Source organism: Alosa pseudoharengus, unplaced genomic scaffold (genome assembly GCF_046254945.1).
Source record: "Alosa pseudoharengus isolate Yale_2024_CS ecotype anadromous, Long Island Sound unplaced genomic scaffold, YU_APseudo_1.1 YU_APseudo_1.1_scf_15, whole genome shotgun sequence".
Taxonomy (NCBI): domain Eukaryota; kingdom Metazoa; phylum Chordata; class Actinopteri; order Clupeiformes; family Clupeidae; genus Alosa; species Alosa pseudoharengus.
The window spans coordinates 4,615,382-4,640,692 of NW_027468620.1; the positions used below are offsets into that span (position 1 = coordinate 4,615,382).

Consider the following 25,311-nt stretch of genomic DNA (forward strand, 5'->3'; position numbering starts at 1 on the left):
TGCTGTTAAAAAGGTGGGGTCTAGAATCATTGTGGAGAGATGGAGAGGCTAGGTATTATAAGAACCATTTTGAGAGCTGTGAATGTAAATAAAGATGTTTCCATTGATTATTTATAATATATTCATTTTGGACATGCCATTTTTCATTAAAATGTTTAAGAAGATGAAAATGCTTCTTTTTTTGGTTCCATGTTTCCATGCTTCGCATTTGCTCCACATATCCATCTGGGAACTTTCCGTTGGAGAACGTTTGGGAAGGGGCGAAAATATTGGTTAGCTGATTGGATAAACCATGTGCATCACCACCTATGTTGGTGATAGACGGGCCAATCAACCAATCAGATCAACAAAGTGTTCTTCTAATGACATTTTTTAACAAACAAGTTAGGTAAGTAGCTAACGTTAATGTTTTTTAAACTTACCATTTGTATGTGACATGAACCTTATCAACAACAATCCCCACCAAGTTTTCATGGTAGGCTACACTTCTGAAGAAAGCATATTCCTTCTCGTTAAGTAGGCTAACTAAGATTCAGGGCTACCAAACACTAACTGGAATTGGCTGTGAAGGATGTCTGTGTCCTTCATTCCTCCCAGCTACATTGCAGAGACTCCTAGCATCCTAGCTTCCCCACGAATACTCTAATATTCGGATAAATATCGCTATGCTCATCTCATCCGTGGAAGTCGCCATGTTGTTTAGATTGAACACTAGCTTCTCGTTGTGTCACACCTAAACCCGCCTCAAAACCAACGCTGATTGGACGTTCGTTTGGCAAACTGCTCCAAATTTTCTCTATCGGAGAGATGCCAGACTGATCTGCGAGTGACAATCTGAAGCTTGTGAGATCAGGATGGTCTCACGAGGCTATGTTTCTACCACATTGTCTTACAACCTTTAGCCATGTGGCATAATAAATAATTTTGTTCTTAACTTTACATGGTACCAGTGTTGTAGTCAAGTCACTATGCCTTGAGTCCGAGTCCAGGTTCGAGTCCCCGGTGTTCAAGTCCGAGTCGAGTCCACTACTCATCCGAGTCAAGTCCGAGTCGAGTCACTATTGATCCACGTTGAGTCCGAGTCGAGTCCCTATTGATCAAGTCGAGTCCAAGTCCAGCACTAAAGTAAGCATATCCTACATGTCGTTCCATTTTTTCCCATTGCAGATAAAAAACCTTAAAAGCAAAACGGACAATCTTCTGTCTCCAAGCAGGGGTGCCATCACTTGTGTGAAAGTAGTATTGCCAAATTTCTTGCCAAACCCAATGTGTTGTATTTATTATATCGGAGAGAATACCATACCATAGCCATACCATAGCTTATAGGCCTACTCATAATAAATGAGCAATCCACATCCCAATCACACATTAAGTCACATTATGCTGTTACTGTCTGCTGACAATTGTACTCTGTAGGCAGTGTTGTAAAAGTTCATACTTCACAAGAGCTAGATGGACGTTGGACTGGCCTATTTTGTAAGAGGTAGTGTGGATCATAAAAGGGCCTCCCCCGGGCATTTAAAAAAAAACCATCTGGCTGTTAAATAGCCTACACAACTTTAGCGCAGTTTGGGAGGGACAGAAATAGAGCAGGGCCCGTCTTGGTAGCTTCTTTCCGACTCCCGTGATGTGAACACTGGCTACCTGCAACTGCATAATGTTATCACTTCACTGACACTATGGAGACATATTTCACGTCAACAATAGAGATGAAAACTAACTTTGGGTTAACGGAAATGCAGATCATCTGCCTAATTAATTTCTTTGCGCAACAGGCCACATTCTACGTTCATTTCAGCGAGATGAGTGAAATAAATGTTTTTTTTTAAGCTGCCATTGCCATAGGCTACTATCTGCTACGAATTCATCTGTTAGAAATAGAACAAGTTGCTATTTCCTTTTTTTTTCGTGCAGTGGATTAGGCTATCAAATCGCTCGTTTGAACAGTAACAGTAATCCACTTCATTCGTGGTTTTAAATATAGTTGTTTCTGGCCTACCCACGAGAAGTTCAGTTTGTCAGTTTCACTTGCGCAGACACGTAGGCCTACATTGACACTCTACATGGACACTCTACTAGGCAATTTAATGTTATGCTTCTATATTTTATGACACCAAAATTAAGAAGTATGCTATATCTTGATCGGGAAAACTTTTAGTTTATTTTTCTTTCGATCCGATAATAGCCTGCTGCAAATTAACAGACAGAAGCACGGCAGGGCACGCCCCAAATGAAAATGAATGAATGGAACCTTGCTTCTCGCGTCAGTCAGGGAAAACACTGTTCACCAAGTCACGATGATCAGCTATCCAGCAGCAGTGTGTGATGTTTAGCCTAGGCTGAGTGTAATCTTAGGTAATGTCATGTATGAGAACTAATACTGCCTGGCAATACTACATTGAAATGGCGGCGGCCATGTCTCCAGGCATTTTGGTGTTACGTTAAGTTAACGTTAGTTTACTTTGCATGTGAACATGACGTGATTTGCGATGTAGGCTATGACACAAGCAGTAACCTAACATTCCCTTGCACTAAAATTAGCATTACAAATAATTTAGATATTAAAATCATATAGCAAATTATAGCCTAATGACATACTACAATTATGGCCTTATGATATATTACAAAAAAAAGTTGAGTCCTCGACGAGTCATCGCGAGTCCTGGCCATTGGTCACTTCAGATGTCTACACAAGGACTCGTTTATTGAGGGAAGGTCCTTATGTAAGGCCAACAAAAAATTCTGAGATGAGTGATTGGAGATAAGTTCAGATCTATGTCATCATTCAGGTATGACTTCCCTTTGGTGAATGTCTTGTGTTCTTCAGAGAACTGAGGTTAGATTCATAACCATACGCTCTGACATCATTAAAATTCATTTTGATAGTATAATGTGGTCATAAGGAAGACATTACATTGATGTGAAACAAGAGAATAAGTCTTTTCCTGCCATGAATTCTTAGTGCAGGGGCAGGCAAGTCACAAGGATGATTATGAGATAATTGAGCCTGGCCAGATGTACCCTTACCTGTTTCTCCAGAATTTTGAAAAGCTGACCCACCACACTCTCAGTGAAGAAGGTCATTGCATCCCATTGCACTGCAGAAGGAGAGAGAATGGAGCACAGCCCTTCCCCTATCTTGGCTGAGCACCAAAAAACAAACAAAAACAAATAAAATGAGAATGAATCTCAATCTCAACTAGACTGAATGTTTGAGAAAATGCTATATATTATTATTATAAATATTCCCTTGACTGATGTATATTGAACAGGACATAGTACAAGTGAATAGTTGCACTGGTGTCAGTCAATGTGTGACATTGTTTCAAGTCAAGTTTCAAGTTGAAGTTTATTGCCATTTCAACCACAGAGTTGATAGAAAAGTGCCTTGGTGTGCTCACAACACAACATGACACATCACAATACATCACGATGATACCAAATACAACACCACATGAACAGCTAGCATAAAAAAACTAGTTTTAAAATTCTGAGTGTTAAATACACTATTTTAATGTAGTTTGGGAGGGACAGAAATACCATAGGCTAACAGAGGGCTCGTCTTCTGTCTGACTCCGGTGACTTGAACATTGGCTACCTGCAAAGGTTATCAGTTCACTGCTTGACATTACCTTGCATGGACACATATTTCACGTTAACAATGGAGATGCTAGGAAAACTAACTTTCGGTTAACAGAGATGCAGATCATCTCCCAAATTAATTTCTTTGCGCAACAGCCCACATTCTGCGTTCCCACCAGCAAGACGAGTGAAATCTTGTTTAAAGCCGTCATTGCCACAGGCTATTTGCGACGATTTACCTGTTAGACCTACAACAAGTCGCGATTTCCATTTTGGTTTCGTCCAGTGGATTAGGCTATCAAATCGCTATGCTGTTTTCATGGACAGTTACAGGAATCTAGCCTGGCCTTGGCCTGCCTACGTACTTCCGCTCGATTTCTTTTCCCTACAGTACTCCGTCTGGAATAGGTTGATTCTCCCTCGTTTACTTCGGAGGTTGGGCAGCCGAACCAACCAGCGAACAGAGGGCATCCCTGAGAGCGATTACGTTACCCAGGCATGGTGTTTCAATTACTACGTCCCCGCCCCCAAAGCAGACACTTGGAATACATCAATGTAGGGAGCGAAAAGGGCTTATACTTATGAAATCTTTGAGCAAATGTGAATAAAAGGCACAAATAAGGTTGGTGTGAGTTATTTTGGCTCTTTCTAGTTTAGCCTATTAACAGGAGTGTCACGAACGAAGTCACAGTGGAGTAGGATGAGTCACCACACTGCCACCTGTGGCTCTATACAAAACATATTGATGTCAATGGTGCATTTTGCCCATGTTCAGGGTGGAAAGTGAAAAAGAAAGATTTGCATAAGACAAGTCAAATTGGTGTTTTTAAAAAGAAAAGATCATGGAGAATAAAGAAAAAAATCTTTAAAAAATCTTTGTATATTCCCACAAGGTGTTTAGGTGCTCTGAAAATGAGAACCAAAATTATTTTTTAGACTTCTAAGGTCTGCTGTTCAGACCCTGAAGGAATTTATTTTCTGTTCATTGTTTTTTTGTGAGAGTGTTTCTACTTATCTCAGTAAGGAAAATAAATCAAGAGCCTATGTTGAGTACAAATATGTCTTCTGAAGGCTTAAACAGAGCCCAGCCAAAAACTCCAATAAAATTTGTATCAACTTTGAGGGACATGTATGACCATGCAGGATTATCCAGACCAAACGTGACGATTTTGCTACATACTATTCCTATTTATGTACCAGCATGCAAAATTTGAGCCTCCTACATGGTTTAGTTCTTGCGCTGTGGGCTTGTGAACTTTGACAAAAAAAAAGAGCCCGAACAAAATCGACACCCCCCTCCCCCTGTAAAACTGGCTGTATCTTGGAAAGTATTGATCTTACATAAGAGTAATTTTACAGTGTCTCCTGGGTAACATAGGTACACCTGGTAATTTTTTCAGAATTTTTTGAGACCTAAGTGCGTGGGCCCTGGTTGAATTGACGTGGAATGACCCTATATGATGCATTTTGGCGAGAGTTACGCAGATGAAATGTGTGATTGTTTGCTGATAAGATGCACGCTTGCTTGTTATGGGCGTGATGCAGAGAAAATTCTCTGTTTGACGAAACGCCGGTTGTTAGTGATTGGTTCAAAGCGGTTTAAAGGAACTCCAATGATTTTAAACCTCAAACTGTGCCCTCCCACCCGGAAATAAACGTACGCCTATGGATCTAGGCCAGACTCGAAGTCAGCGAAGTCAGGCTAACAGGAATCCACTTCATTCATTGTTTTAAATATTGTTACTTATGGCCTACCCACGAGTGGTTCAGTTTGTCAGATTTACTTGCGCAGGCGCCACTGCAAACAATCCTAGAATTCAAAATCTAAGTGAGATAAATGAGCTTAAATCAAGGGAATATATACTTATGTTTCTAATATTTGCTTATTACAAAACATTGTTGCACTTGATTGAATTTTTTTTAATCTTCTAGTTCTATTGGCAAATGCCAGTTATTTATGCTTATTTTAAGTAGTATTTCCACAAAACAAAAAACTTTCACTTGCAAGATTTGCCAACAGAACACGATTTTCACTTATAGCTTAAATCGTATTGTTTTTTGCGTGAGGGCATCGTGATACCTTTCTAGTATCGGTACACCGCGCAACACTCTGACATATCAACTGTGAGACCTTGCATAGACAGATGTCATTTTTTATAAGATTAATTAGTTATTTTTTTTAATCGTTTGACAGCCCTAATTATGATCTTATTTCTGCTGTTCATTTTCTTTTCTTTTTAACCCATTTACTCCTAAAATGCCTGCTAAAAACGCCTATAGAATCCTATGGCATTCCAGACTAAATAACCTTATTTCCTGAGGGTTTTCTGAAAACATACTAAAAATTGTCAACGTCTACCAAAATTTAATATCTAAGCCTCTGTAGCACCTAAAAACATGAAATAAAAAGCATGCTGCGCTACGCAGCATCCAGCGGGAGGGTCAATGTTGCGCTACGCAGCATCCAGCGGGAGGGTCTATGTTGCGTCATGCAGCATCCAGCGCGAATGGGTTAATAGGGAGGGAGGCTGACACCACTCACATATTTTGTTTGATTTTTCACTAATTTTACACATTTAACTGTACTCTGCTAGATTTTACTCTGCCGTCACCTTAATAGTTGAGCCATTTTATTCTACATTGTTATTTTAATACAGTTTTTCAGTAGTTATATTTTCCTGAGCAGTTAATATACAGACCTGTCTGGGACTGTGTTCAAAGAAAATCTGAAAACTTGGTTGCCTAATGTAACAATGTTATAGACAACAGCTGATTTTGTTTCCTGTCACTGTAATGTTTTGGACCTACAGAGACCGGCTTTTCTGCTTCATCTCCCAGGTTACTGAGAATAGCATTCCCACACAAACAATGTTTTTTTCACGGATCTGATTCACAGGTCACACTCTTAGGTCGGAAAACTTCTGAATTACAGACAAGGAAGTTGTCCTACTGGGCAGGACCTTGGTTGGGCCCAGAAGTATTTTGGCCATTCAATGCAATGGAAGTACATCATTTGGAGCAAGCTCTTCTAAGAAGGTTGACAGCCAAAGGGTCATATCGTTGGTCTGATTTAGCTTAATACTTTATGAATAATCATAAGTTATGATGTTTGGAGTGGTATGCTATTTAGAGTCTTAAATCATTTTATTTTCTGGCATTCTGGCTGGTCAAGTCATTGCCGGTGGTGTCGTTTGAGGTAGCTCAATGATTGCAGGGGTCTGTATGTGTCATTACGAAAGCTGTTCTATTATATTAATCACTATGTGTTCACTTCTGTCATCTTGGCTAGCTAATGTTAGCTACTTACTTAGTCACAGCTTATTGTCCAAAAAATTATTTCAAATGTAACAACTTACATGTTGTATTTCCAGTGTTGATGGGACTCATAATCTGGTATTGCAACCATTCACTGGTGATCAGAAATGCCTCCTCGGGAACAATTCGACATGCCAAACGGACCACCTCACCCTGTTGAGCCCTAAAAGCTAGAGACATCACATATTAAAATAGTGCCAGTTATACATACTGTGGGCATGCATGCATGCATATATATATATATATGCATATATATATATATATATATATATATATATATATATATATATAGATATATATACACACACACACACACACACATCAGAATTTCCGCTAGAAAAAAATGGTGATTTGGAGATTTCGTTTTCCGGACATTTTGATGATATGCCGGTCAAATATCCTATTATCGCTTCTTAATTAGTCAAATTGAGGGAAACTGGAGACAGGCTATGTAGCTTAAAGAATTACATAATCAGGCTGTATAGAATGCAACATGTTCATTAGCCTAACTTAAACATGCCTAACAAGATCTAGCCAGTATCTTTTCATGGACAGCAAGTCCGATTCGTTCGTTGTTTTAAAAAGGCTACGTTGTTTGTTGCTGCTACCCACGTTATCTCCAGTGGTGACTGTTTAACTTACACAGATGCGCACACACAAGAATGAGCGCTCACACCACTACCCCCTAATGCTATGCCTCTTTATTTGATAACAATAAATTAAGAAATGTTTCCAATTCTGGGAAATGTTTAGTTTCTTTTCCTTTCGGCCGCGGTTCAATGATACCATTTATTGTGCCAGAAATTATCCGCGGACCAGCAATCTCCTCGTCGAGGAGGCCCTAACCCTGCAGATCATAGACAGAGAATGCATAGGCCTACTGTATGCTTTGGGTAAAGAACACTTTGCATGTCCAGTGTAGGCTACACAGAGAATGATAGTGTCCTGGAGCGGCCGCACCCCCCGCAACTCCACTTCCAATGTCACTGATTCCGAAAGATAGGCCTACGCCCGACAGCCGACACTTCTGCTTTTTATCTGGTGGTGGTGGAGTTGACCGGACATCTGAGGCTTCAGACGTTACCAATTTATCATCATCCATCGCGCCTGGCCGGAGAGATTTAATTTTGTCGGACATTTCATTTTTTTTCCGGCCAATGTCCAGTAATTACCGGACAACGGAAACCCTGACACATACATATACATATACATATACATATACATATATATATATATATATATATTTATTTATTTATTAATTATACGGCTCTTCACAATGCTAGTAGAACGCTCCATTGACTTGAATGGGATTTCCCAATGTTCTACGGTAAGTTATTTTCATGTAATTACCGCTGTCAATGGCAACGGGTTTTGTGCTTCTGATTTAAGTCTTTCATATCACTCCGCAAGTAGTCCGGTCGCTTCTTGCATTAGAACTTCATTCAAAAGTGAAAGCAGACGGTTGATCAGCTGTGTTCTAAAGAATGTTTGATTCAAGTTCAGCGCATGTTGCAAACTATTTGTTTCTCAGCAAAAGCCATGACGAAACGGTAACAATAAATGCAAAGAGACATATCGTGGAGTTTATTTTTTCGTTTTTGGAGGTAGCCGTATAATAAGCGGGATAATGTATAGAACGCCAGTCATTACCTGAAAATAAGTCCCTTCAGGACGAAACAAGACTGTTTGCCCTGTCGAGACTTATTTTCGGTGTTACATACATACATACATACATACATACATACATATGTATAATGTAGCACACACATTAAGATGTTAACTTACAGTTGAAGAAAGAGTTGAAGTCTTCATCACTGTCAAAGTCTCCTCGGGAGTACTCACAGCTGGGACTGTCATTTTTGGAGGGGAACCCTGTCTATCAGAGTAAAAGGTTTGGAAATTATTTGAGAAAATGTTGCTTGTAAAACAAATCATCATACAGACAGATTTATAATGGCACTACCTTGACAAGGTTTTTCATAGTCTCCCTCAAGTACTTTACAGCCATTTGGACAACAACAGGGTCCTTTGAAAGGACCTCGTGTCTAAACAAGGTTCCCCAGGTAATCTGGGTAGAAGATTTCAGAAACTGCAAGCAGAGAGTCGTTAATTAGTACAGCAAAGGCAATTTATTATTATTTGTGTAATACTAGTGACAATAAACAAAAAAAAATATTAATCCATCACCTGACTGGGATGGGTAGTGAAGGCTAAAAAAGCCTCTATGTATTTATTCAGATTCCGTGGCACGTCAACTTCTGCAGCAGAACCCTAAAAACACAAGCAAAATACAAATCAACACATATTTTGATGCTGCACATTAATAATAAACTGGCAATCTACACAGCCATTCAAAAGTTGGGGGTCACTTAGAAGTTGCCATTCCACTTCATTGAAGACAGATTCCCAGTTGACTGCTTCTTCCCTACATGTTTGTTGCATGTATCCATCCTCTTTTTGGAGGAAACTGGTTTCTATCAAGCGCTGTCCACAGGCTGTAGCATGGCATTGCTTCCTCTGTCTGGCTTACTTCATCGGTCATCTGTTCTTTTACCCATCTAACTCTTTTCATCAGCCAGTCTGACATATTATGGAGCTAAATTTGTCTCAATAATATTTGTATATGGGCAGAGAGGGGGATCTACAAATATTTCTTGATTTGCATGTGTTTTGATATCTACAAATAAAAAAAATCATATTTGTAACTCGTATATTAATTTTTACAAATATAGACGTGCATTTGTAAATAAAATGCCATTTGTAAAACCGAAAATTTCATTTGTGAAATGTGATTCTGCATTTGTGGATCACCAGCACAGGCATTCTTCGCTTTCCAAAGTTACGTGTTTTTGAGATGTTCTTCGCATGAAAGTCGCACAAATCCACACGTAAATAGGCCTAATTTAATTCACCAGCACACAGAAATCGCAATCCAGTAGATGGGGACATCCACAAATATTTCTTGACTCGCATTCGTGTTTTGATATCCACAAATAAAAAAAATCATATTTGTAACTTGTAAATTGGTTTTCACAATTGTAGATGTGTATTTGTAAATGAAATGGCATTTGTAAAACTGAAAATTGCCTTTGTGAAATCTAATTTTGCATTTGTGGATCACCAGCACACACGTTTTTCGTTTTCGCATTTGTGGATCAGCACATGTTTTTGAGACAATCTTTGCGGCAGAATTCTTAAATCTAAGTTAAGCCTTTTATTACAAGCTTTTTGATGGAAAAGTGGTGTTTAATTTCCATAATCTTTGCTTAGTGAAAGCATAAAACCATCAATTTGTAAGCGAAATCAAGAATTACGATTTTGAGTTTGTTTATCATTACCTAGCAACCGAGGCTTTAAGTGTTAAAACAGCCCAGCACCAACCTCCGATCACGGTAAACAAAATCTAACTCAGTGTCCGTCATGTTTGAAAGTTTGTAGTGCTGCAAGGGAGAACGTGCATACGCAAGGGGCGCAGTTGAGCAGAGCTGCAGCTGCTATGAATGGTCTGAACACAGAAGAGCAAGTGGCTTTGATAAAATGGCCCATTATTATAGTGGATGGAATCCACTATCTTGAAATCTTCTGGCTTCTTCTTATTATTATAGTGGATGGAATCCACTATCTTGAAATCTCCTGGCTGCTTCTTCTTCTTCGTCTTATTATTACAGTGCATGAAAATGCACTGTTCTGTTATCCGAAGTAGTCTTCTTATTATTATTACAGTGCATGAAAATGCACTGTACTGTTCTTCCTAGGCTTCTTCTTATTATTATTCTTTCTCTAACGCAGTTAATGCAGCTTCAACCGTTTAACGTAGAAACTTCATTTAAACTGTTACGTAGATCTTACTTGGGACATCTGGGCTTTGTATTTTTCATCTTTGTAACTTTTATACTTTTTAAACTATTAATTAAAAACTACTCAAAATACTCCTCCATAGACTTAACATTGGGCTGATGACATCACAATGGGCTAATTAACTTGATTTGCACCTGTATCAACTTCTAGCTGCTCAACTAGGCCCCATCAAAGAGCCAGTTAAACTGATTGCACCTGTATCAACTGCTTTCTGCTGAACTAGGCCAACTCTCTGTCTGCTGAACGAAACCACACCCAATGTAAGTTACAATTAATTTGTGTTTTTTATTCGAATGGAGTGTGTGAAGTCTGTTTAAAACGACTCGGCTAGTTATCTTCTAATCAAGCAAGCAAGCAAGCAAGCAAGTTGGCGTTAACGTTACCTGTTTAACAACAAACTCGTAGTCTAGCTGCTACGTCTAGAGAGGACGTTAAGTTTAACTCTAGCAAGTTTGATAATATTGGTATTACGTCGTGTAAGTTCATACCTTGATTAAGCGATAACCGAGTATTCAGTAGACAAGTTATATTACATTAGCTAGACCTCGGGAATGTTTCTAGGGTTGTGTGCAGTGGCGGCGGTAGTGCTAAGCCTTCACACTCAAATTGTCAGCCACCTTTCATAGCTGGCCTGACGAGGGAAATGGCCTTCTATGGCAAACAGTCACTGGCTGAAACTTAGCCTTCGTTTTGAACTATGTTTGTATGAGTGGTAGGTTGTGGCGTAAAAGGACTTGATTGGCTTAGCTGTTAGTTTGTTGTTAAGTTGAACATATTAATCTAACAATTGTTTCTTTTTTCCCCCTTCTATTTCTGTTAGGTGCCACTTCACTCTGCTACTGGAGGATCAGGTTGACTGCAACTGCTATGGATGGCAGGAAAGCACATTACACGTGAATTTCTGTAAGCAACTTTCCATCCACTATTGTAATTCCTCTAGCATTACATTTCTAGTTAAACATATTATATCGGTATGACGATATTGTCTCAACTACATATCGCTTTCAAAAATATATCTGTCGTAGTCGTAATACCGATATGTCGCCCAGCCCTAGCTGAGACCTGCTCTTGACACTCAGACAAATACCACATGCATAATGAGACAAAAGTACACAAATAATATGGCCTGCTTGGACCCTTTTATTGCTGCTTATGGCTATATATCTGATTGGTTTGGTGTTGTTTTAATGGCAAAAAATAGTTTTTCTTCAAAAACATGTAAATAGTAAGTGACCCCAAACTTTTGAATGGTAGTGTAACTGATACCTGACTATATGGTATATAGTTACTCACCACCAGTGAACATAGTTGGCTCCCTAAAGCTGAGAGCACCTGACACAGCCTTTTCAGGAAAGTGTAATGCCTCTCCACAACCACAGCTGTCTTATCGGTTCTAAATAAGATACATCAACAGACTTGAGCAACTCTTTACTAATCCCTAAAAATATCAAAAATGGTAAATAGTTTTAAAAGCCTACAACAATATATAACAATATATTCTAGATTATGACCTTGAGAAGCGTGTTGTTTACTAATACTCACATTGTAGAGGATTTGTTGCTGATAGCTGCCCCATCTGCGGACCTAAAATGAAGCAAAAGTGAGTAAAATTTAAATATATATTGTTCACAAAACAGCATCGCAGAGGCTGGGACTGTTGCTTGTGTGTGTGTGTGTGTTCACATTTCATTTCCAATGTATTACAACTTGACATACTGATTAAGGTAATTTCAGAACGGAAATATTGAATGGTCACTTACTGCGCTGCAGAGAGGATGTAGTGCATGGCGACATCATCAAATAGCACCATGAGAGGTTTCCTATCCTCCAGTTTCCCCTAAAACATGCATAAATTAGGCCAGCTGAACTCACAGGGCCTGGTGTAAAGCCAGACCGATATGGGATTTAGATTTTTTCTCCCATAACAAAGTTCTGATCAAGGTCGGACATTATGTAATCAAATACGAAAAAACTATCTGGTTTCCTAATGAAAGGTTCTTATATAGTAATTTGTTTTTATGAAATAAGATCTGTCAGATCTTTGTTCTGTGATAACCACATTGTCACAATCTACATTGTGAGCAGTTTATGCTTTGACTCTACCCCTTTAAAAAACAAGCATGACCGATTAGCATTCTCAGGTTTATTTCGGCTTCAAGAAGAAATGGCAATTACATTTCACAGGAAAATCATCCAACCATGAATACACACAAGCCACAAAGCTGTGAAACCATAAGCTACCGTTGTCATTCCTTGTAGGAAGTGAAGTGGAACCAAGTCAAGTATGTGTCTTGCAGCAAGTCACTGTGCCCTCTGCTGGACAAACCACACAACTCCAATACTGGAAATGCAGCCTAAATCAAGGATCAATATGCGGCTTTCCTTTACTGAATTTAAAAATATTGATCAGCCGTTATAAATGGCGATACCGTTAGATTGGTAAATGCCAAATATCGTCCCACCAATAAATCGGTCGGGCTCTAGCCTGATGTACTAAGAATTACCGCCGAATTATCACCCGTTTCTGATGCTAATTGCACCTTAAAACATGGCATCGTATGTACAAAACAGATTGCAAGTGAATCAAAGAGCATTTTGCCTGCCACTGGAGCGCAGAACGGCTATCTGCGCTTTTCTTACTCATACATATGCATTTATGGGAAGGTTGAGGGAAAAGTGTGAGTATCGCACAAACACATGGGAGAAGTGTTAATAGCAATTAATTAGGTATTCCGCCATATGTATGAAAACAGCGCACGTCTGTTTTGCAGTGAAACATTTCACCATTTAAAAGCAGGTGTAGCCCAATCCCAGTTGCGTTTAAATGCGTCAATTAGGCCTAGAGAAACTATCTGAGACAACAGAGCACCGTATTCAGATCACCATTTTTCCCCCAGTTTTTTCCAAATCACTTCAAACACTAGCTTTTTTGTGGGGTGTTGGAGTATTGTGTGTAGATTGATGAAAAAATAAATAATTGAATCCATTTTAAGAAGAGTCTGAAACATAGCAAAATGTGGAAAAAGTAAAGTGCTGTCAATACTTTCTGTATGCAATGTATATTGGTAATAGTTGAGGTGTTTCTTAATATTTAATGTGTAGTTTCTCTATTTACCTTAATGTTACCTGTGATAATGACCTAATAATATACAATAATTTACCATGGATTTACTAAGACGTAGTAATTAAGGGACTGTAAAAAGGTTTATGCTATAATGTTTTTGTCGGCTTTCTGGAACTCCTTGCAAAAGATTACCTTTCTGCTGATGGCAATGAGTAGACACTCTGCTGCTTCCAACTGCAGCTCTGTCTCACTTAGCAGCAGGCACAACACCTCCAGGAGACGGCAGTTCCCATTAGTGATGTGCACCATTGACACCCAATCTATGTAGCCAGCCAGTGTGTTTAGAGTAGCCACACCCACTCGACAGTGAGCCTTAACCTACACAAGAGATGAAGAGTGAATATAATAGGTTATGTTTACATTTAAAATTTCTATTAGAAATAAGGATGCACAATATATCATTGGCCAATATATTATTGGCCGATAAGTGAAAAAGATAAAATATTATTATTCTTCCCTTAACAAAATTCTGGCCGTTAATTTGCGCCAATATTTTTTAAAGCCCTAATTTCCCAACTAGGCCTACGTGAGGCCCGCCTGCCTAGCTACTTGAGCTTGGTTGGCTATACTTCTTCCTGAAAATAATGTCAGCGGTGTGGATGTATTTCACTATTCTAACAAGATCTGTGGATCTGTGTTGAATCTGCGCAGCCCAAAATCCTCTCGTGAATGATCCTCCGTTTAACCTAAGCAGAGCGGAGCTCAGCCTATCTAGAGCCTTCTTGTGCTGGTGTGTTTGCACTTTATCACGCTAATTGGGGAAACAAACAAACAAACTCTTTGTAGACGACCCAGTAGATAAGTAGTTCTAAGTTGTATTTTTGTATTGTATTTGCATTTCATTCGCTTGGGTTTTGTATTATTACAAATATGTTGACCATTCCTGCTACAGTTCCAGACAGGTCATTGTAAGTTATTAAAACCTTCGGGTCTAACCACTTTTCATTTCTACTGCAGCAGGTTGTGCGTAACAGAGTAGACGGAAACAAGGTACACTCAGAGGAGAGAGAGGAGTATTCGGTTACCCACAGTTGAAACTAAACATAAGTTTCCCTCACAAACTCTGATTTGGTCACTATAGCTTTTTCCCAGCTTCTAGCCATTTATCTGCGTTGAGCGTTTACTCCATAGATATAAAAACAATTCATACATTGTCGCCGGCCACTCACTCGCAATTCACTGAAGTCAGGTTCACTTAAAGGAATATAGCTACTGCTATTTTGTTGACTGCTGTACCATTTAGGACTATTATGAGTTCTGTCCATCATTGGTGGTAAGTAAAATGACTAACATGAAATGATGCTTACTAAACTTGCCGAAATAATTTCAAATTGACAGATGTAACTGGCATCCAACATTATTTTTCCATGGTTTATGCAAATCACACTTTGCTTTTGACTCTACATTCAACAAACTGATTTAGATAATGAAACAAATGAAAATGGCATAGCAAAGAAATGATGGGCACAACTAGGGCTGTGATTGTAAGGTAGGGATGTAACGGTTACCGGTTTAAGAGTAAATCATGTTAAAATTGATAACGCTTAGTACTGTTTAAATCTTTAATTATGGTTACAACAGCGCTTGATAATCTTGGTGTTGGATGGGGTTATGTATGGTCTAGAGATGCACCGATATGGAATTTTAGGGCCGATAACGATAACCAATATTTATTGGTTTGTTGTGGCCGATACTGACACGATAACCGATAATTTTACTCTTGAAAAAAATTGTGAAAAGTGAATTGGGGACAGCATTGATGACCTGTCTGGAACTGAAGCAGGAATGGTTAGCATATTTCTCAGTAATAATACAAAACCCAAGCGAACGAAATGCAAATATAATACTAAAATACAACTTAGAACTACTTATCTACTCGTCCCGTGGAAGAGTTTGTTTAATTGATTCCACACCAGCACAAGATGGCTCTAATGGAGGATCATTCACGAGAGGATTTTGGGCTGCACAGATTCAACGCAGATCCACAGATATTGTTGGAATGGTGAAATACATTCACACTGCTGACATTATTTTGAGTAAGTATAGCCAACCAAGCTGAAGTAGGTCAGTGTTGGCAGGCGGGGCTTACATACGCCTAGTTTGTCGGCCGGAACTCTGTTATCAGAACGATAATATTTTAATTTTTTCACTTATCGGCCAATAATATATCGGCCGCCGATATATCGTGCATCCCTAGTATGGTCACATGGATGACACAGACAAAGGAATACCAAAATTTTACTTTAGTAGATTAATTTAATTTATATAACGTGTTAGCTTAGATTTTCTAAATGTTACCAGGAGATGTGTTAGCAGTTATCACAGGGTCTTCAGGGCTAATCCAGTTCACTTTAACAGCAGGTTGTGAGCAACAGAGATGCAACATACAGCTTCAGTCAAAGGACTTGCCGTTTTTTTCATTCAAACATTCAAACTATCCATAAATCTGCTTGATTAACTATGCTTCAGTCACCAGCTTCCCTCATCCATCTCCTAGTTTTCCATCAGCGTTTTCTCCACTCCTTTGTTCTTAAAGAAGCAACACCACTTTTATGACAAGACACTTTGCTATATGCATGCTATACATTTGACTTACTACTGTAGTTTTGTTACTACTATGCATGGAGGACAGGCCCATTATGAGTTCTGTCCATCATTGATGGTAGGCTTAGAAATGATAGACAATTTTAGGCTACGTTCAGACTGCAGGCAAAAGTGGCCCAAATCTGATTTATTTGGGGTCAAGTGACCAGGTCAGACTTCTTTAGAAGTAGTGTGAACAGATTTAGACCACTTCCATATATGGTCCTGAATCAGACCCAGGTCTGATTTGTTTTCAATGTGGCAGCAGTGTGAACAATCAAGGCGGATTTGATCAACTTTTACGTCAATCTACATCGACATTTGTCACAATTATGCGCCGGCGGGAGTTAGCTTATGTCATTGTTATTGTTCTTTTGCTCATGCGGGTCAGTTCGGAACTGCAAACAGTTCACACTGTAATCTGATATAGGCCACATTTTAAAAGATAATCTGAACAGCAAAACAAAGAATCGGATCTGAGCCAAAAATCCAAATAGAGCATTAAGACTTGCGGTGTGAACTTAGCCTTAGAGTCATTTTAGTGTTGAAAGTCTTGTTGAAAATGTCCTAAATTGCTATATGTATACCTGGTATGGGAACCTGGAGGTTCAAAACAGACCAGCCAGAACAGTAATGGGCAGTAAAATTATTGGGAAAGAGCAGGTACAATTGGGAGATTGAATTTCTCAACTAGTTCTAAAATGTACTAGTACTAGTACTAACTAGGGAGATCTCTCTCGTTGTCAAGTGGGCATATTCCAGGATTCTGATGAACCTTAACTTTGAAAAATCGCTATTTTACTTAGCCTACTACCAAGTAACTACCTAAAAGCCGCCTCAGTCATATACTACAATGTTGCTACAGTATGTTCTGAATGTCACAAAACGTCAGAAATGTATGCACGTATGTTTTGTCACATGCCAAGTAGTGTATCAACTGATTTGAGAATGTCTTGAATAATTGCGTTTATAACAGACTACTATTGAAACTATTGAAGATCAAATTTGTGGGGTAAAATAAACATCTAAACATCGGACCGTCAAGAAATATCCTAGTGGAAACCCTGATTTGTATACCAATTAATTTTCATTCACATAATCAACTATTACATTTTTTTCAATGAACTGTATAAGGCAAAACACCACCACCAGTCAGTTACCTTTTCCTCTTCACCAGCAACACATTTCTAAGGAAAGAAAACAAAAGTATACTTAAATTCAATGTATAGTCCATACTGACAGCATATCATTTTATAATAAAGATATTCACCAACCAATTTGCGGTAGTTGTCCACATTGAGCTGCAGGACAGTGAGCAGGAAACTGAAGATGCCATCCATATTCTGGGTTAGGGTTTGCTGGATATCCCTCCGCCTCTGTGTGGGCAGTGTCTGAAACGTTATCACGTCCTCGGCTAATCGTAAAAGAATCAGCATCACCAGCTCTGCCTGAGCTTCCTAAAAAGGTCAAATCCAGCAGGACAGGTGTCATCATTACATATAGAAAGATGACTGCTAAATAAATCAAATGAGATAGGCAACTTCATAACACTTCGAGAGTAACCGTACATCAAAACATATATGTCTGCCTTTACAGTTTTTCTGGTGGACACTAGGGATGTCACGATTAGAGATTTTGGTGGTACGACAATTGTCTGAAGAATAATCACGATTTCACGATTATTACGATTATTTTGCGTGAATATTTTTCACAACAGTACTAATGTATAAAATCACACAAACACATTCTTTAAAGGTTTTGATCTTTAAAGGTTATTTATTGTTTTTTTTTCACAGTAAGACACTGCATAGTATAAAATAATCACTCTGCTTTGTAAACTGTATTTCCCTTTTTGGAAAAAAATGAAGTCAAAGGCTATAGTCTCTCTCCTGATAATTTAAAGGATAATTCTGGTATTTAGCACTTTGAGTCCCTTTTCTGGTTTGTTTTGGATGAACTAGAGTGGTGGACACCGAAATTTTGACGATTGGTCCTGTCTCGACTTTTCTGACTCGTTTTAAATCGCCTTTACTGCTTCAGAGTGGCTGCCTATGCACAAACATGTCCTTGAAACAACCCTTAACGTTCGTTTTCCAAACTCTGCAGCTTCTTCTCAGTTTTCTCTGAACTAGTGGCTTCCACAGACATGTTTTTCTTACTCGTAATCAAATTTGTTCCACGGTCAGTAACCATGTCTATCACAGGTCATCTTCTGCCCCTGCTCTCGCTGACTGTAGGGGTATTTTTTCATTATGTCGTACTGTAGCTTGATAGGGTGTAGCCCATAGCTTAGTAAAGCCTGGGCTACTGCCACAATGAGCTGCTAACCCATTGTAGCCCCGGCGGGGTCTATTTCCTCCTGTCAGCCGTCTTTCCGTGCTGTCACAAGGGGCCTCATGTACAAAGCTTGCGTACGCACAAAAATGCTGCGTACGCCACTTCTCACGCTCACGTCCGGATGTACGAAGACTGACTTGAACGTGAGAATGTGCGGTCCTCCACGCAAACTTCATGTCTGGCGTACTCATAATTTCCAATGTGTATCGTCAGTTGCCGACACTTAGAGGCAATGCAGCGCAACAACATTAGTTGATCGCGAGTCTAGGCCTTTATTTGCACAGTATATTGTGAAACGTGGGTTATTAAAAATGATAACACTTCGAAAGTAGGCCTATGTTTCTATATAAATGGACATGCAACATGCTCAAATTCTACTAAGTTATGCAACAACCTATCTATAATTGACAACTGTAGACTTATTAGAGGATACGAATTAAAAGGGAATGTGAAACCTATTGCCTACACATATAGATAGAATAGATAGGCTGACTAATAAGCGCGGATATAAGCTATATTTTCCTTAGTGTGATTGACTGCATAGGATACTTTGACTTTCCTCGAGTAAGCATTAGCATTATTGTTGTCACACTTGTGTGCAAATATAGGGATATGATCTATAAATCGTAATGTTGTGGCGATGTGGCCTGGATCAACTTTGTTTATTCCACCTCGAGTGCGCGATGCATGGTAGCCTACTTGGACACGATTGATTTAATGTTTTTTTAATTAATGCAGTTGCGTTGTAATGGTTCAAATGCATCAAACCCAGTTATGCGAACCCTGTCACCTACTTGCAGACTGACCAATAATTCTGCCACGGTCTCTGACCCTATAGCTAGCCACTGCTACGCTCTGCCACTACTGTTTTTTTTTGTTATTAATTACAGATGATAGACGTAAGATTCTTGCCATTTCGTCGGATAAACACTTCTACCTCGCATTCGCTGGAGATAAACTTTTTTTTAATTAATTTGATGATTTCAATTATTAAACTTTGGAGCAGGTTCGAGTATGAATGGATCCACAAATGAGTTTTCATTGTTATTATTAATATTGCGGGATAGGCCATTTTGTCTTCGCGGAGGTCTGCGCTCTCGAGTGGCCTTCTAGTTAGCATACTAAAATGAGTGTGATTGAGGGAGGAGAGAGGGTGGAGTGTTATGCTCGTGCATGTACGCTTAATTTCATGTTAATTGGGCGTACGCACAGTTTCATACATCATGATTTTTTTGTGCGTAAGCTACTTTTCAGGTTTGCACGTACACAATGTTTTAGTATGAAATCCACGCAAGTCTTTGTACATGAGGCCCAAGGTCTTTTCCTAGTCCTCCTTCCTCCAGATGTAAACGTTTGCCAATAGGTTGCGTAAGTTATTTCTGAAATGTCATTAAACAGTAGGCCTAAATGAATTAAATCTCATAGCCTAGGTAGGTTAGCTATACAAACTTCACAGATGAAAGTGAGCCAATTAACTTAACATTGGCCTATTATTATTTGTTGCTGGCCAGCCTCAGCATCACTTAAACTAGCTGCCATGTATCGCTGTATTTGGCATGACAGCTGCAGCTTGAAAATGTGTGAGGAGGAAAGATGCAGGCTAGGGAAGGCGAGGCACTAAACAGACGCCTTGTCTGCCAGACATGCATCTTACTGCAAAACAACACTGTCATTCTTAAAAGTATTGATAATAAAATTAGGAATTGTAATATGTTTAATTTCAGGGTATTGCTGTGCACCATTTTTTTTTTTTGGGGGGGGGGGGGGGCTGATATAAACCATTGTTGACAGTGTCTTGTTCTTCTGCTAAGACAAGCAGCACTTTCTGTTGAGTGCACAATTGGTGTTTCTTTGTTTTGGTTAGGGCTGCACGATATTAGGAAAACATGCGATATGCGATATCATTATTGAGTACTGCGATAACGATATAATTTGCGATATTTAAATATACTGCTCAATAAAGGTTTTCCACACATATTTTGAAAACTTCCACCCTTTTCTCCATTCTCAAACTACATTCACAGAATGTCTGACAGTTCTTGCAAAATAAAACACTCGCCTCAAAAGTTTTACTTGTGCTCAGAACCAAACAGTGACAGAGTGATTCAGTGTATGATTGAAGTGTTCCCTTAATTTTTTTGAGCAGTATATTTAATGTTTTTTTTTTCATTCTGCTTGCTGCAAAGATACACTGTAGGGTTGGGGGGGGGGGGGTAAATGTATAATTACAGAAATAAATGTATAATTTTTAAATAATATAAAATATCATGTAGCCTATATGGCCTGATGAAAGTGGACAGCTAAGAGACCTACTCACTAGGCTATCGAAGTTGTGTGGAAGATCTGCTCCTAATCCTCATAAAAGACGGGTGGACTGCCAATCTGAACACTTGTGCACCAACCAGCGGAATATTCCACATTGCCAGCCTTCGATGGGCCTAGCAAAGAAGCTAGGCCTACTTAAGCTATATCGCGGCAATCATCTCAGTCTGTAACCTCATACAGTACGCTGCGCATCCCACGTTATTAGGCTACCGGCATGCCGACTACGAGGGCAGCGGAAAGTGAAAGTAATTGGGCTGCAATCGCACAGTCCAGAAGTAGGTTAAACAACTTTTACAAATAACGAATCCTGATTACCTCTGTGCTGCTGTCTGGGGCTTTTGCTAAATGCAAATCATGAAATACAAGTCTTACAGACAGTGAAAGACAACTTCTGATATAACGATAACGAAAGAAATTGTTTATTTTAACACGGTGGAGAAGGACGCATTTGCGCTGTGTTTGTAACACGGCATCCTTCATAAAACCAAAATATTCCCATATAACAGACGTGCTTTTCCTTTTAGTCACTAATTCCTCTTCACCCAAGTGTAGCCTACCTCGCTCGACTCACTATTTTCAGCCATCACGACTTAGCTCCCGCTTTTTTTTTTTTTTTTTTAAAGTATATTTTTTGGGCTTTTTATGCCTTTAATTAGATAGGACAGTGGAGACTGACAGGAAGTGAGTGGGAGAGAGAGTCGGGGTGGGATCCGGAAAGGACCACGGGGCGGGAATCGAACCCGGGTCGCCGGCGTACGGTGCAGGTGCCCCAGCCAGTCGCGCCACTGCTGGGGCCAAGCTCCCGCTTTAACACCTAAAACACCACACACCTAAACTGGTAGGGGACGGGCTTCTTGGGCTGCATGACCGCATCAGTTTGGTAAAATATGTTGACATTCAGAATGTGAATACACCATAGACTGTATGGAATGCGCACGGCACAGAAAATGTATCGAATTTATCGAAAATTAAGTAATCTTTGCGGTATGTCCATCGCAAGTGTTGATATCGCGATAACGATAGATTTTAGATATATCGTGCAGCCCTAGTTTTGGTTCCGTGCTAGTTGCGCTAATCTGTCTATGGTACCAGATGTACGAGTCAACGGAAAGGCGGTGTAGGAGAGCCTTCACGATTTATTAACCATGACGTTTCACACCGTGGTTAATAGTAAAACCGGTTTACCTTGACATCCCTAGTGGACACTAGTTGTGTCAACAGACAAAAATAGAAACTTGAAGGAATAATCCTCACTCCCAAAGTAGTAAGTGTCTCCAGTTCTTTCAGCATGTCTGGCCAATTCTGTGGCCACTCTCTCTTGATCATCTCAACAATAATGCGAGACAAGGCATCCTTAATGTGACTTTCCTCCATCAAGATAGGATATGTTCCCTAAAGGGGAAAAATATCATTCAAGGGTCCAACAAATCCAAATAAAAAATTACACTAAAATGAATCACAGCACAGACCTTTGATAAGAGCTCCATGGCACAATTTTTTAAGTGAACTTTCTCCTGGGGTGACATATTGTTCCATCGGAACCTAAGTTTGAATGGGGAAAGACAAGTTAGACAGTAGGCTAACATTGTTGTTGCCATACAGTACAATTCTTTCACACAAACATACGTCACAGACCACTTGGAGGTGCAAACACACATGGATGGCTATAATAACTGCGCTTTCATTATACAACTAAACACAACAAAATACTTTTATAACCCTTGAGCAGTAGAGTGTGGATACAGGTCGGGTCGGGTTCGGACAAATATTTAGAAATTATAGTCGGGTTCGGTTCGGGTTCAGACACATGGGGGCGATATGCATTGGAAGCTTTACATTTAAAATTCCTTATTATGTTGGGTAACCAACAGGTCTGCTTTACATGATGCAAACGTTTGTTTTTTGAGAATAAAGTAAAATGTAAAAAAGACCTAATAGCTTTCTGTGTGCAATATTTGTTTATCGTGCCGCCTGAAATGCACACGCATTGTCACGACTACATAAACAAATGTTTATGCACATTTCGCACATAAGCACAGTCTTGGGTGACGTTAAAAAAAGTTGTTAGCCTATCAGAAGATTTTAAGATTATTTGCATTGCATAGGCCTGTGGTAAAGACAGCTACCGGTAGGCTGTACGGTCGTCTCGTTCAATTGGATGAGGATTTCCTCGAGTTGCCCCAATTAATGTCGATGCTGCATATGGATCAGTGACAGAGGCACTGTAGTTTCGAAGACTGTTGCAGTTCATTTCAAGACTTTTCGTCAATGGTAAGAATTCTATTTCAATAGGCTTTGCTTGCTTGGGCCTCTTGTGTTAATGTGCGATGTGTGTGACCTGCGTGCGTGCACGCTCATCTGATTCTGTAGACAATTTGTTGTGTGTTCCGTTTAATGGGCTAAAAAGACAGGCTATCCACAAAGGTGAACGTTTAATTACTAGCATGGGAATAACTGAGGCATCATCTGCGTCGGGCTCGGGTCGGGTTCGGACATAAAAATTAAAATGCCTGTCGGACGCGGGCCGGGTTCGGACAGAAATTTGCGGCCCGATCCGCACTCTATTGAGCAGCTCCTTATTATATGATCTCAATGGCGATGCAGCATTTGTTTGCACCTCCAACCGCATGGCATACCTGGTTACCGCCCAAAAACACCCGTATGTTTGTGCAGAGGTGGACGAAGTACACAATTCCTAAGTGAAATAATTACACGGCTCTTCATAAGCTTAATAAATACATAATATTAATAATAAAATAGGTCCCTTCATAGCGGAACAAGACCCCTTTGCTTGCGCGTCGGGGTCCGGTTCGCCCTGTCGGGACCTATTTCCCGATAATGACCGGCGTTCTATACATTATCCCTTACGTAGGGCCTATACACCATGTCAAATATTACTCCAATACAAGTGAAAGTTGCTAAGTCAGATTTTTGCTGAAGTTGAAGTACAGAAGTACTTGCTTTTTACTTGCTTTTTTCAGAAGTACAAGTATTTTTTCTTTTTAACATAATATAATGTAATCTTTATTTGGTCATTAATAGGGTATACATTCTTTGGTCTGTCATAGGACCTTTAGTTCCTTACATCCAACAAAAACATTTGACCTATTTTCATAACTGGATGGAATAATATAATTTAAATCAATTATTCATTCTCTGTTCACAACTAAAACATTTTTACTGCCGAATACAAAACCAGATAACTCAATTATGATTAGATTATCGTTTAATAATGTAGGCTAGAGCTTTATCTATGTGGTGAATGTCAGGTGAGGTGATTGTCTAATTTCATTCAAATTTCGCAATGATCATGGAGGATAGTCTGGTTAACACCAGACCACTTAAAACTCAATTGCTAACAGGTTCGTCTGGGTTCTCCCAGGCTACATATAGGATGTTCTGATGAAGAAACCATCATTACCACAGCCAATTCAAATTGAACTATTGAAAAAAATCACCTTCAAGATAGTCTACTGCATTATTGCCTTTAAAGCAGCGGTCCCCAACCACCGGGCCGCAGGACATTCCTAACCGGGCCGGAGCCTACGACATGAGTTTTTAAAAAAATGCATGCAAACTAAATTAAATTTCATTCGCAATAATGTCACGTTTTTACATGGCATAGGCCTATATGCAGTTGTTTAATTGCACGCATGTTTGCATTTTGCAAGGTCTATTTTCTTAAGTCTGTCTATCCCGCCTTCAACACTTTTACATATTGCCTTCAGCGCTGCGCAGCCTCAGGTCAGCTCACTTCACCTTCTTAGCGAACGGTAGTGTCACACAAAGTTAGCTAAACTGCTAGAATGAGCAACAAAAAACAAGCATCTTTAGCAGGTCACTGGCCAGAGTGTTTGAGTTGCGAGAGCCGCTGCAGAGATTTCTTACAGAAAAAAAGTCACCGTTAGCTGAACATTTTAGTGATGAGGACTGGGTATCACAACTCGCTTACCTGTGTGACATATTCGGGTTGCTTAATGACCTCAACCTGTCACTCCAGGGGAGAATGACGACTGTCTTTAAACTGGCAGAAAGTCGCTGCATTTAAAGCCAAGCTTGATTTGTGGGGACGACGAGTGGACTGGGGTGTATTTGATATGTTCCAAACAGTAGTGGGGGTTTTGGGAGAGACTGAGGCAGGGCCCTTTCTCTCGCAGCTGGTGCGCGATCACCTTGTTGCGCTTTCA

The 25,311-nt window shown here is 39.6% G+C and overlaps 1 protein-coding gene across 1 annotated transcript in view; it reads right to left on the bottom strand.

The window, feature by feature from the left end:
• Positions 1-25,311, bottom strand: part of xpo5 (exportin 5) — a 39,695-nt gene that overhangs the window by 12,469 nt on the left and 1,915 nt on the right. The window contains exons 3-15 of the mRNA XM_076285297.1: positions 22,594-22,666; positions 22,379-22,516; positions 17,737-17,919; positions 17,623-17,649; positions 14,012-14,197; positions 12,516-12,592; positions 12,298-12,339; positions 12,049-12,148; positions 9,085-9,168; positions 8,861-8,986; positions 8,683-8,773; positions 6,939-7,067; positions 3,028-3,143 (exon numbers count right to left, since the gene is read on the bottom strand). Of these exons, the coding sequence (XP_076141412.1) occupies positions 3,028-3,143; positions 6,939-7,067; positions 8,683-8,773; positions 8,861-8,986; positions 9,085-9,168; positions 12,049-12,148; positions 12,298-12,339; positions 12,516-12,592; positions 14,012-14,197; positions 17,623-17,649; positions 17,737-17,919; positions 22,379-22,516; positions 22,594-22,666 (1,372 nt within the window). The remainder of the gene's footprint in view (positions 1-3,027; positions 3,144-6,938; positions 7,068-8,682; positions 8,774-8,860; positions 8,987-9,084; positions 9,169-12,048; positions 12,149-12,297; positions 12,340-12,515; positions 12,593-14,011; positions 14,198-17,622; positions 17,650-17,736; positions 17,920-22,378; positions 22,517-22,593; positions 22,667-25,311) is intronic.